The sequence below is a fragment of the Lipotes vexillifer genome, unplaced genomic scaffold (genome assembly GCF_000442215.2).
Source record: "Lipotes vexillifer unplaced genomic scaffold, Lipotes_vexillifer_v1.1 scaffold1489, whole genome shotgun sequence".
NCBI lineage: Eukaryota > Metazoa > Chordata > Mammalia > Artiodactyla > Lipotidae > Lipotes > Lipotes vexillifer.
Genome location: NW_006776475.1, coordinates 663,519 through 675,954, shown reverse-complemented (window position 1 = coordinate 675,954; position 12,436 = coordinate 663,519). Strand labels below are relative to the sequence as shown.

Below are 12,436 nucleotides of genomic sequence, written 5' to 3'. Positions count from 1 at the left end.
AAGAGTGAAGTAATCTCAGTTAATCAGAGTTGTCGCCATGCCCCAGTGTATGCAGGCTTGTCGTGCGGGCTTGTTGATGCTATCTTGTTCACAGTTTGTTCACAGTTTGTGAGATTACTGAAGGGGAAGCTAGGGAAGAGGTCTGGTCTTCTGTTAGTTACTTATTCTTCATTTCTACTTCTTTGATCTACAGAAAGAACTGACAGGTTAGGCAAGGTATTGTGTGATCAAAAGATTTGAAAGTTGCGCTTGGGCCAGAGATGAGTAGAGCGTGGGGGTGCCTGGTTTAAGGTTAGTGACAAGACAAAAGGGGCCTCCTGCAAAGAGCTCTTTCCTGCCAAAAGCTGCTTACAAATCCCCACTTGTCAGGACATCATTCCTTTCCTATGGGATTATGGGCACAGGTCCATCTTCTGTAACTACCTCGTGCTAATGTAGGGTGCCGCATTCTTAGAGTGGAAGATGTCGGCATGGGTCTGTAGCATCTCTTTGCTGTCAAGTGTAGTTGCCCATTTACATATATGGGCAGAAGAAGCTACAATTATGTTGATGCCCACAAAGATATAGATTATTATGAGCAATAGTATCCCATTCTCTTGAGGCCAGTTCTTGAAATTTTGCTAGCCATAGATTCAGTGCTGCTCAAGATGGAGCTTAAGTCATGGCTGCAGTCTGGTCATCATGTAGTTAGCTTTTTCCCTCTGGTGGCAGTTACAGTATCTGTAAAACAACTCAGGAATGTGCATCAGACACTGAGTCTGTGACTCTGTTGTCCTAATCATTAGCTGCTTTGGCCTGCTCTTTTGTGACTTGGGGAGGCCTGGGAGACTTCAGCTTTTCTACAAACAAGAGGCAAGGGACGTGGAGGGGCCTTTGTACTGGAGTGGGGGTGGGGGGTGGCACATAGGGTTCTGCTTGGTTCCAGGTTGGTTCCACTGTTTTCCCTATGCTGTGCCCACTTCTCTCAGTCCTGTTTCCTGCTCATGTCTTTGGGATTCCTGGACAGTAAGCTTTGCCCTCTTAATGGTAACAACATAACACATGGAAACTTAATAAATAAGTGCTAGCTTCTGTCATCAGGATTATCACCAGCATCATCAATGTGACCCGGATGCCCTGCTCTGCAGAGACCTCTCCTTTGGTCTCTTTCTACAGACTCTGTCCTGCCACCCCCATAGTTGGGGGAACTGAAAGCATTATCATGCTGCCTCCTGTTTCACCCACCAGTAGAGAAAGACTTGAACAGACTTTCCTTTGGTAGACCTTGTGGAGCTCAGACTGTCCTCTCCCTCCCTTTGTCTTTGGTGGAGAGAGGCGTGCGCGCACGCGCACACGCACACACACACACACAAACACACACACATGCAGAGCTGGGTTTTGACTTCAAGGCTCAAACTTTTGGTTCCTGCCTTGTCCAATGCGTCCAGAAGAAAAAGGATAGACCCCAAACGCCTAGGCATCTGGAGGACTGATGCCTTCTGAGCAGCTTGACTGTGATTCTGCACATCCTGGCTGAGCCTGACCCTGTCCGTGAGAGAGCACGTGGCTTCTAGTAATAATCTGATTCATTGTTACAACCAAACGAAGTGCCACTGGGCACTGCAGACCTGAGGAGGAGCTTCCCGAAGTCCTGGCAGCCAGTGCTAAGGCTGAATTCAATTCCACAAGTTTCTATGCCCCTACTCTCCTAGGAAATACAAAGAGGATCTCCAGAAAGTCTCCACAGTGCACTGCTTTCAGCATGGACAGTGTGTTAAATAGCTGGGGCTCGGTCACAGCTGTCTAATGGCCAGCCCTGCCAGCACACAGAGGGAAGCAGAGGCCTCACAGTCAGCAAGGAGCTGACAGCCTGACTGGGAGACTAGATCTAGCCCTTTACATAGTTACTGGGATGTGTATTAAACACAAAGACTGGAAGAGAGATCAATCACGTGCCAGATCAATCACAGGCAAGAACTATGGCAAGAACTCAGAAAACAGAAAGTTCCATGACTTCACCCTACCCAGAAATGCCTAAATATCTGCAACACGTATGACAGCTGATTTCAGTGATATATGAAGAATTCTTACAAATCAAGAAAAAGGCAAAAAAATAAATAGAGGGAAAAGGGCGTGAGCAAATTAAAACTACAGTGAGATATATCATTCTGTCTACTTTTGGTTATGTTTGAAATTTTTCATAATAAAAAGTTTGTTTTTTAATTTTAAGAATTTTTTTTAAAAAGTTAGCTTTAAGAGGCATCTAACCAATTGCCTTATTTGGATTTTAACTCAAATAAACAAATTATAAAAATAAATAAATAAGGCATAAGCCAATCAGGGACATTTGAACGCTGACTGGTAATATCAAGTTAGCATTCACATTTTAGATCATGATAATGTTTTTTAAAAGAGCCCTTATGTTTAGATATATGTGCTGAAATGCTTATGGGAGAAATAATCCATTATCTCAGATTTTCCTCAAATAATCTGGAAAGAGGGAAGTGGGTGGGAAACATCAGCCTCCAGTTATGGGCTCACAGGGCTCATTGTACTAATCTCTATTTTTATAAATGTTTGACATTTTTTATACTAAAATGTTTTTTAAAAAACACATGCATAATAAGATGTTTTCATCCGCCAGACAGGCAAAGAGTCAAAAACTGGATAATATGCTTTGTTAGCAAAAATGGGGCAACAAGCATTCCCATACGTTATTGAATTAGAATAACTTCTTTGAAGGTTGGTTTGGCTTCATTTATTGTATAAATTTACCCTTTGGCTTAGCACTGCCACTTCTAGGAGTGTGTCATATAGATAAACTCACACTTCCATGGTTAGTCACTGCATCATTATCTATAATAGCTAAAACTGAGAAACAATATAAACAAACAATGATAGGGGACTGATTAACAAATTAAGACACATCCTCAAAACTAGAGCTCTCTGCAACTTAAAGAACAAGAAGCCTTTCTAGCTATAAATAAGAAACAATGCCCCAAATATATTAAGTTAAAAAAAATCCAGGCCAGTACAATGTGAATAATATTTGAGTTAAAACAAAACAAAACAAAGAGGGTGGTGTGTACACCAATGTGCTTGTAGATAAACAGACTCTATCTGGTAGGCTTCACAGGAGATTGGTTCCTGTGATTGTCTGGGGAGGAGGGATTGTCCTGGGGACTGGGGGGATGCAGTAGGAGGGAGAATGTTTTCTTACCATGAGCATAAATTAGATCTATTTTCTGTTTTAAAGCTGAGGTTGGTTATCTTTGTCAAGAGCAGAAGGTCACATCTCCCCTGCAGGCCTGACTTTCAGGGGAGGTGCAGAAAGCAGGGAGCTGGGGTGGGAGGGGCCAGCTCTGGAGAAGCAGCTGGGCAGGGAGGGAAGGGATCAGCAGAGCGAGTTCTGGCCTGGCTGGGGAGGGGGAGGGAAGGCAAACTCCTGCAGCCTTGCCTCTGAAAGCCTCAGTCGCTGACAGAGTTTAAGCACAGACTCCATGCTGGGGGGAAGCTGCAGAGATCTGAAAGGGTGGCTCCAGGCCATCTGAGTGTTGCTAGGTGGCTTACCCTGCTGTTCCCAGTGTTGCCTCTACACACCACACACACACACACACATCCCAGCCAAGCTTCCATTAGCCAGTGGGTCTGATTATGCAACCCTTGGGAACAGCCACTCCCAGAAATGCCACACTCCACCCCCAGGCTCCGGCTCCCGCCTGTGTCCCCCGTGGGTCACTGTCAACACTCATCTCCCCACAGGCAGCTGCACACTCCACCCACTCGGGGACAGAGCACAAGACTGGGGGCAGGAAGGGAGGGAGGTTTGGGTTTCTGAAGGGGGCTCTGTCAGGGTAAACTGAGTGCTCCCCACTTCTCTCCCACTCCAGGTTTAAGGAGAAAAGAAGTTCCTGGGATGTCAAAGAAGTGTAACTGCCCTCCTCTCCCTAGTGGCTCATTTGTCCCCCACTTCTAGGTTCCCTGCACAGCCCAGGGCCTCACAGAGGCACTGCCTCTCCCTTTCCCTGGGGGAAATCCACCTGTCCTGCCCTGTCTGTAAACCCACCTATGGTCTTTAAGCTTCCATCTCTCCATGTTCCCATCAACAGGTCACGCAGGAGGCACAAGAGGGGACAACAGCCCTCCAGCTCTCCTAGGACTAGCTTCCTGTCTGGTCTGCCCACCAGGGACCCGAGCCTCCCTTCCAGCCAGAAGGGCACTGGGGCAGGGCAGCAGGAACCAACCTCCGCAGGGCCTTCGGCCAGACTTCCCTTCCTCCAGGGGACACTCCCTTGCATGATAAAATCCACCACCTTCGAGTTCTGGAGCACGGCCCCCAACAAAGCTATGGCCTTGTCCACAGCCACCACCATCCGGAAGAGGGCTTCCAGCCTGGCGCCCTGCTGGGCAACATCCTGCCGCCCAGCCCTCACCAGTTCCAGGACCTCCGGCCACCCAGCCTGCATGTCAGCGGGGGGAGTGCGGTTGGCCCCAGCTGGGCCCAGAATACGGGAGGCCTCCAGCCGGTGCAGGCCTTGCTCCAGGTGGCCCATGCCTCGGTACACACATTGCAGTTTCTCCATGACATCTTCTTGGAAATTTAAGAGTTTGTCAACCTTCTCATCCAGCACGTTAAGCTTTTGGTCCATGGTGGTTAAGCAGGCCTTGCCCAGCCCTGGCAGCCCCGGCAAACTCTCCCTGGGGGCTCCTGACATCCTGATGAAGATTGCCAAGGGTGAGGAATCAGAAGAGCTGCAGACCTCTGGCTTTCACTTGGGCAGCAGTGTCTGGAAGTTCATTGTTCTTTAGCTAAGGCTCACCTGGGTTGTTCAGGGTGCCCAGAGGACCAGACTCTCTCCGAGCCGTTGCCTTTGCTTATCTCCCACTCTGCCTTGGCCATGAGTGACAGGCTGGGCTTGGCCCAGGCCCTTCCCCTTGGGGGCCCCTTTGACATCATGGCAGCATTTAACATTCCTCTCTGAGAGGCTGTTGATGGGCAAATATGTTAAGAATCTGCCCAGGGCAGGCAGAGTTCGTGTAGCTGAAACTAAAGGTTAGAAGAAAAGGGATCCTTTAGTTAAGGACCTGATAACTGGACTCTACGAGGGGGCCTCAGGGATACCAGGGCAGAGTAAGGGCTTTAGAGGTCCAAAGCACTGAGAAGCAGATGGGTCCCACCCATCACATACACATCCAATTCACAATAAGAAGCTAGACCAAAACAGAAGGAAATGTGAGGCCATTCAACAAAGTTCTGATTTTGCCATGATGAAAAAATTTGATGCTTCTGCAAATTAAAAACAAAATTTTGTTTCCCCTACTTTGCTGATGCCCCAAATGTGTTTAGTCTGCTCTGGGGTGAATCAGCAGGTCCTTCCCCACATGAGGCCCCCAGTCATTAGTCACTTGTACCTAAAAATAGAAGTGAGGAACAGTGGCCTAGGTTACTCACCAAGTATCATCCCGCAGGTCATGTTCCTTGCAGAGCCCTCTGGGGACCATTTGCCAGTGACACCCTTCTCCCCCAAGGATGACTACACAGGCATCAGGCACCCAGTCTCTAAACTGAAACAGGCACAGTAAGGCCCTAGAGAGCAAGGGGGCCTGCGTTTCCTGTGGTTTCCAAATATTTTAGCCTCAGAAAAACTTGGTTCAAATGAAACTTTTACAGAAGCCACAATAAATATACCAGACAAAAGGACACGCTCAGGCTGACACTAAGGTGGGGTGTGAGGGGACACCACAGAGCCCAAGGCTGCCACAGAACAGTCCACTGACACCACTTGCATCCAGGCCCTCAGAGAGAGAAAACAAGGCCAGAGAGGGACTCTGCCCAAGGTGGCCCCGGCACACGACCTCCTGAGGATAGCGCAGCTCTGGTGAAGGCTGGCACCAGGGAGGTGAGTGTTAGCATCCCCCTAAACTCCCTCCTTCTGAATAAAAGAAATTATGAGAATAAATTTGACCTGGAACTCTGACATCTAAAAACACCTTGGGATCATTTTGCTGTTTTAAGCTGTAGCTGAGTAGTAAACACAGTGTGCAGCTTGACCACAAACCCCTTGCCACTCACCCTCTGTCAGGACAGCTGCCCTTAGCAGCCCATGTAGAAATCCAGACCCATTTCTGGGAGCACGGACTGGGTGCCATTGGTGGAACGGCCCAGAGCTTGCTCAAAAGGGCACTGGTCTGTTACATTTACTGTGATTTAAAACACACAGATAAACTCTCCTTGGAAAAAGAAATTTGGGACACCAGGATCCAGTCCCTCCTGGGGATTCACCCTCAGCAGGACCTCACCTGTCACAGAAAGAAACTAGCACCTGGGTAAGGACTTACTTCTTCCTCCGTAATTCCTGCTTAACACTTCCCTGTGGAACTATTGTTCCCTGGATCAAACTTTGGGAAGTGTCCGCCTAGAGAAATCTCTGGAAGTCTAACACCCAGCACAACGTCTGTCCTACAATAGGTGCCGATAATCTTTGTGAAAGGAAGTCCCCACAGTCTAAAGAGACAGATGCTGCCTCTGGGAGACAGTTCCCACCAATCCTTGGCTTCACTATGACCTCTGCTCTAGAGAGTTTCAGAGTAGCCTGCATCCAGGCAGGTCCAGGGTTAATAAAGCCTGGAAAGATATCCTGAAAGTCTAGATGAACACAAAGGACACAAATAAATGTCCCAGACACCTATTTATATCAAAAGCTAATTATTTAAATTACAAAAATATTTGCCCCAGGTCTCCCTTAAGCGAAAAGTAATTGCAAGGCAGCTGGTTTACTACAAACATGTCTGCTGCGTCATACACTCTTACAGAACCACCCTGAAGGCCCCTGAGGCCAGAACAGTGCCCCTTTGGCTTGCCTTTTTCCCCAGCGCACCAACGTGCCTGGCACATAGGTATTCAAAGCAACTGTATGGAAAGAATGAATAAAGGAGGCTCCAGCAGGAGCCGGAGGCTGGGCTGACCACCAGGAGAATTGTGGAAGGAGGAGGCTGCAGCCCAGATTTTCCAGAACAATCAAATGAGCAGAGGGCAGGAAGCCCTGACAATTCCCAGAAGTAAGCTCTGGGACCCTCTGGGAGAAAGCTCAGAATATGCCGACAGGACACGTCCTTAGGTCTCTTTGATGAAAAGGAGCAGCCAGGAAAACCAGCTTTGAACCCCTTTCATTTCTCAGCCTCCAGAAGACATGAGTTTATGAGCACATGGGTTCTCTGAGGGCTGGTGCATGGCTTCTCTCCAACTCCCTGATTTAGAGGGCACAGCAAGAGCCATGGGCAATTCCTTTGGGGCAATGCCGCCTGCCCAGAGGATGGGGGAGGCATTCCAACCAGCCAGTCAAGAGAACGCAGACCAGAGAAAAGGCAGCCTAGCTGGATGGACACAGAGTAGCAAGTGCAATGACACCTCATCCTTCCTGGCTGAGGACTGGCAGCTGATCCACTCCCGGAAAAACACAGGCTGACCTCTGTTTGCCATAGGCTGCGGTCAGTGTGTGCTGAATCCCAAGACTCTTCCCTTGTCTTTCTGGTGACAGTCAGCTTTCCCTGAAAAACCCCAGAGAGGCCTGTGGACCCTGAGGCCCTAGGTGGAGGAAGAGGGGAGCAGAAATGCAAGGCTGAGGAGCCCATCCAAAGCTGTGGCTCTCCTCCTTCCCCACCCTCCCTGCAGACCAGGGATCTGTTTCTGGAGAGATGGAGCAGTCCACAATACAACAGTTCTATGCACTGGCTTTGGGGTCCCTTGGGAGCTCCCCAGCTGATCCTCAACAAAGCCAAGCAGTCAACAAGCCTCAACCACCCACCCAGGTTTTCCTGAAATATGCACAGAAAAAAAGGATCACCAGGTATTCAAAGAAAGCCCCCAAGATGAAAAGGGGAGCTCAGAACAAATAAACCGAAATATAATTGTGGCAGAAACAGAGAAAACAAGAAACAGAGGAAAGTTTTAAAAAAAGGTTCTCATTAGTAACCACAGAAAAGTGTGAAAGACTGTTCCATCCATTAAAAAAGAAGAGGGTGTTATGGAAAAAGAACAAACATAGAATAAAAGAGAGGTCTTTTACAAATATGAATGTTAACATTTAAAAATCCAATATAGGGATTAGAAAACAAGGTTAAGATAATATTCCAGAAAACAGAACTGAAAGATGAAGATGTATACATTAGGAGAGAAAAGATAAGAAAGAGAGACAGTGGATCCAGCTGGTCCTACATCTAATTAACTGGAGTTCAGGAGGAGAAATGAAAGAAAGAGGGAAGGAATTTATCAAAGAAATACTGCAGACATTATGCAATTTTAGAACAGAGGAATAAAGAGAAGATTATAAAATCTCCCTGAAATTTAAAAGAAAAAAAAAAATCACATATCAGAGAACTGGAATCAGAATGACATCAGACTTCTCATCCTAAAAACAACCGGATGCGGCAAGACAGTTAGGTTGTATGTAAAATTCTAGATGAGAGAGAATTAGAATTTTGAAGACATTGCACCATTGCCAGAAGACAGAATAAAGAGTTTTAAGACTTTCCAAGATGTAAAAAATGTATGCCCCCTTTCTAAGGAAGCTGCTTGGAGGATAAACACCAGCAAAACCAGGGACTAAAAAAACAAACAAAAAAACAGAGCTCCAGGAAACAACAGCTTCAACCTAGGCCCAAAGTTGAAGCAGGAAGATGGAGGGTCCCCAAAAGGGAGGACTTCAGGGGGGAAAAAAAGTATACAATATAATATAATTAAAGACATGTAGTAAAATATTAAGAGCATGGGGCCTAGGGTCAGACCATCTGGATTTAACTCCTGCCTCTGCCAGTTTTCAGGCAGAATCACGAGGCAGTTTATTTAACCTCTCTGAGTCTGTACTTCCTGGGCTGTAACATAATAACAATGCACACACTTCATAGAGTTTTCAGGAGGGTCACTGGAGAATGCTTGCAAGGCACCTGGAACAGAGCTTGGCACACAGTGAATGCTCAAATGTTAGCCATCAGTATGATGCTGGCAACAGGACAAAAGGGGAACAAAAGGAATCAGAGACTCTGAGAAAATCAGAGTTCAGGAAAGAATGAAATTAAAGTACATGATTGAATTTTCAGTGAATAATATTTATATAATATAATATTACATTATATATATCATATAACTTTATGCCATAATAAAGTAAATACTTTACTAAGTTAAAACAGTGATATATGTATTACAGGAGTTGTGAAGGGAAAATGGGGAGAGCTAAATCTTCGTTTCTCTTAAGAGGAAGTCCATAGATAATGAACAAAATTGATGAGAGAATTGGAGTCGAACACCAGGAGAAACAGCTCAAAGACTTCAGTGAGTTTGCGGCTGGGGAGCAGATGATAAGAAGCAGGTTTTGCAAAGCTCAAGGGCACAACATCTGAGGGGGAGACTGACATGCGGGAGACTGTGTAGGTTTGTGGATTTATAACAAGTGTGGCAGCACAAGGCAGTGAAAGGTCTTGTTCTAAGAAAATCAAACATCATGACAGTTTTCTGAGAGACAGAGGCCACGTATATTGAGGAAAGGGGTGCTTACCTACTTTCATACCTAAGTGACAATAGGGGCCAGCTGCGTACCTGGAACTTAATCTCCCCAAACACAGCTTTCCTCATTTGTAAAAGGGGCTCATAACAGTGCAATAACCTCAGGGCTATATGAGTATTCGGATAAGTAAAACACTTAGCACAGCACCTGGCACATGGTAAAGTACATGAAAACGTAGAGATTGGAACTCACCACCCCTCACCACACCCATCCCACCCCAGAAGGTCAGCTAACAAGGATGGCAGTGTACTCAGTCCCCTCCTTGTGCGGGGGGATGGGGGGGGCAGGAGGACGAGGGGGTGTCTTCCCAGTCCTAAGTCAGCTCCCCCAGCCAGCTGGCCTGGCCCAAGCCACCTCCCCGCATGCACCATTAGTTGATGGGCGCTCAGAAAGGGCAAACCCGTCCTCCACGAAGCTGCGCTTACTCCTGGAAGGAAACCAGAGTTGAAACAGAACCTCAGAAAGTCTCGCAGCCTTCAACGTGGACAACTTCGGGGTTAGCTGCCCCTCAGCCTCCTCTGCCCGCTATACGGCATGTTAATCGGGAAAGGCCTGCGCTGACCGTCCCCGGGCTGCACCCATCCACCAAAGCTTCCTGCTGATGGAGCTTCTTGGTCCAAGAGGACCCAGATCGGGGTGGGGGACAATTGTCACCGAGACTCCCTTAGTCTCATGAACCTAACAATGCTTCCTCGGGCTCCTACTTCAAAGCAGACTGGCCTGCTTACCGCAAATATCTGGGTGTAATCCGACGCCCGCTACTGGCCTCTGGCGCTGGGACTGCGAAGTGCCAGAGTGGGGCACAGTATCCCCGTCCTGCTGCTGCAGCTGTGCCAACCCAGCATTTACTCTGCCTGGAGATGCCCGACTGCCCGGAGGCCTGGGAATGAGGTGGGCCGGCCAGGATAGCTTCTCTAGAACTCGGCCTGCAGCGATAAGCCTGGCATTTCCACTTATCACTGAGCCTGCCCCAGGCCCCAGAGGCATCCAGAGGTTTCACTTGGTTATCTGGTTTGCTGGGCGGTATCTGCCTCCCTGGGGGCCTACTTCCTGCATCACTTAGCGGAGTGTCCAGTGTGAAACAAACACCACGTGGTCCAAGGAGAGAATAAAGAAGGGAGGGAGTCCTAGGACAGAGCTGACCTGAGTTCAAAACCCAGGGACCCAGGAGAAGAGCTGGGGCTCCTTGCCTTCAGGCAGTTCTCCAAGACAGAGCAAAGTCCTGAGCAGCAATAGAACAGATTGCTTCAGGGGATGCTTGCACCCTGGCTGGGAACCTGGTTAGTTATCTCCAGGCTGGGAGGGACCAGCTATTGCCTCTTCAAGGAAAACTGCTCAGGAAACAATGAAGATATCTAGAGCCCCAAAGACTGAGGAATATGCTGCAGTGAGGGGAAGGCTGTGACCTGCCTCTTCTGCTGAATGAGACACCTGCTCCAACTCAGCTGGTGCTCTCAGGGAGGCTCCCTGGACAGATCTTCCCAGAGTGCCCTGGGGGAGGCCAAGCCCTCCACATACACTGGCACATGTCCACAGACAGACAGACGGAAACACAAACACGCGCATATCACTCCAGGGCCCCAACTCACCTGGTCTGGCTGACAGGAATAAGAGAAGGGGCTGCAGGCTTTTGATATTGGCTTGCTTTGCTGAACCTGACCATGGGCAGATCCTGTGCTAAGCACTTTAGCCTCACATGTTTTATTTAAACCTTGCTACAACCCTATAGGGTAGATTACTATTTATCATCCCCATTTTACAGAGGGGGATCAATCTAAAGAACTTAAGTGGCCTCTACCCAAGGCCACAAAGTCAGAAAACAGTGGAGCCAGAATTCCAGCCTAGGTTGATAACTCACAGCACTCTGCCACTTTCAGAGACAGTGAGGACTTCAGAGACGGTAAGGGTCAACTCCCTCATTTTGTAGATGGAGAGTCTGAGACCTGGAGAGGGGAAGGGACTTTCTGAAGGTCACATAGTAAGTCAAAGGCAAAGGCAGGACCAAATAACAAAACCGTTGCCCTCAGAGTGGCCATGGAACTCTGCACCCTGCTCTCTGGGTTTCAGAAGGGTGTGTGTGTCATGAAATAGGCCTCTGCCCACAGGCTCAGCTCTGACAGTTGTCTGAGGAGATGAGGAGGGGGCCACAAGGCAGGGACCCCCAGATACTAAATTGCTTGCTTATTCTTTCGTAGAAAAACATCTACAGCTTATCTCATCTGGCTATCCAGAAAAATAGCCACAGTCCTGCTAGGATGAATCCAGGAAATGTGCTTGGGAATAAAATCAAAGTCAAGTTGGCCTCTCTGAAGAAGCAGAGAAGGAAATGACAGTTGCATGACTGGCCTGGGCCTCAGGGAAGTCCTCTGTTAGCTCTCAGGTGGCTAGTGGGTTTGCTCCCAGGATCTCACGGTCTTCTGTAGTCAGCATTCCTACCCCTGGTTGAAGCCTTTTTATTTCATCATTTCCTTTCCCACCTACCTAGTCAAAATTGTTCCCAGCCAAGCATGGTCAGATGGAATCAGCCTGAAAATACCAGAGAAGAACAAAAAGCACCCTCATAAGCCAAATCCACACCAGCAGCTATTCATTCATTAAACATGTACAGAGCAACACTTATTAGGAAATAATAAAAGCACTAATATACATCAAGCATTTCTATGTGTCAGGCACTGTGCTATATCTTCACATAAATTACTTTTGCCCCTCACAACAATTCTAAGAGGAAGAGACTATTATCCCCATTTCACAGACAAGTCAACTGAGGCTTGGCATGACGAAGCCATTCTCCAAAGTCAGTAAGATCCTGTATATCAATGCAGGCAGCCAGACTCCTGAGTCTGCTTACCACTGAAGGAGTCTAACTGAAACATTTTATCTAGAACCGGACTTTGTCT

The 12,436-nt window shown here is 47.7% G+C and overlaps 1 protein-coding gene across 1 annotated transcript in view; it reads right to left on the bottom strand.

The window, feature by feature from the left end:
• MYLK3 (myosin light chain kinase 3) overlaps positions 1-4,694 on the bottom strand; it is a 51,342-nt gene extending 46,648 nt beyond the window's left edge. The window contains exon 1 of the mRNA XM_007450387.1: positions 4,224-4,694. Coding sequence (XP_007450449.1) covers positions 4,224-4,694 — 471 coding nt within the window. The remainder of the gene's footprint in view (positions 1-4,223) is intronic.
• Between the last annotated feature and the right edge of the window lie 7,742 nt (positions 4,695-12,436).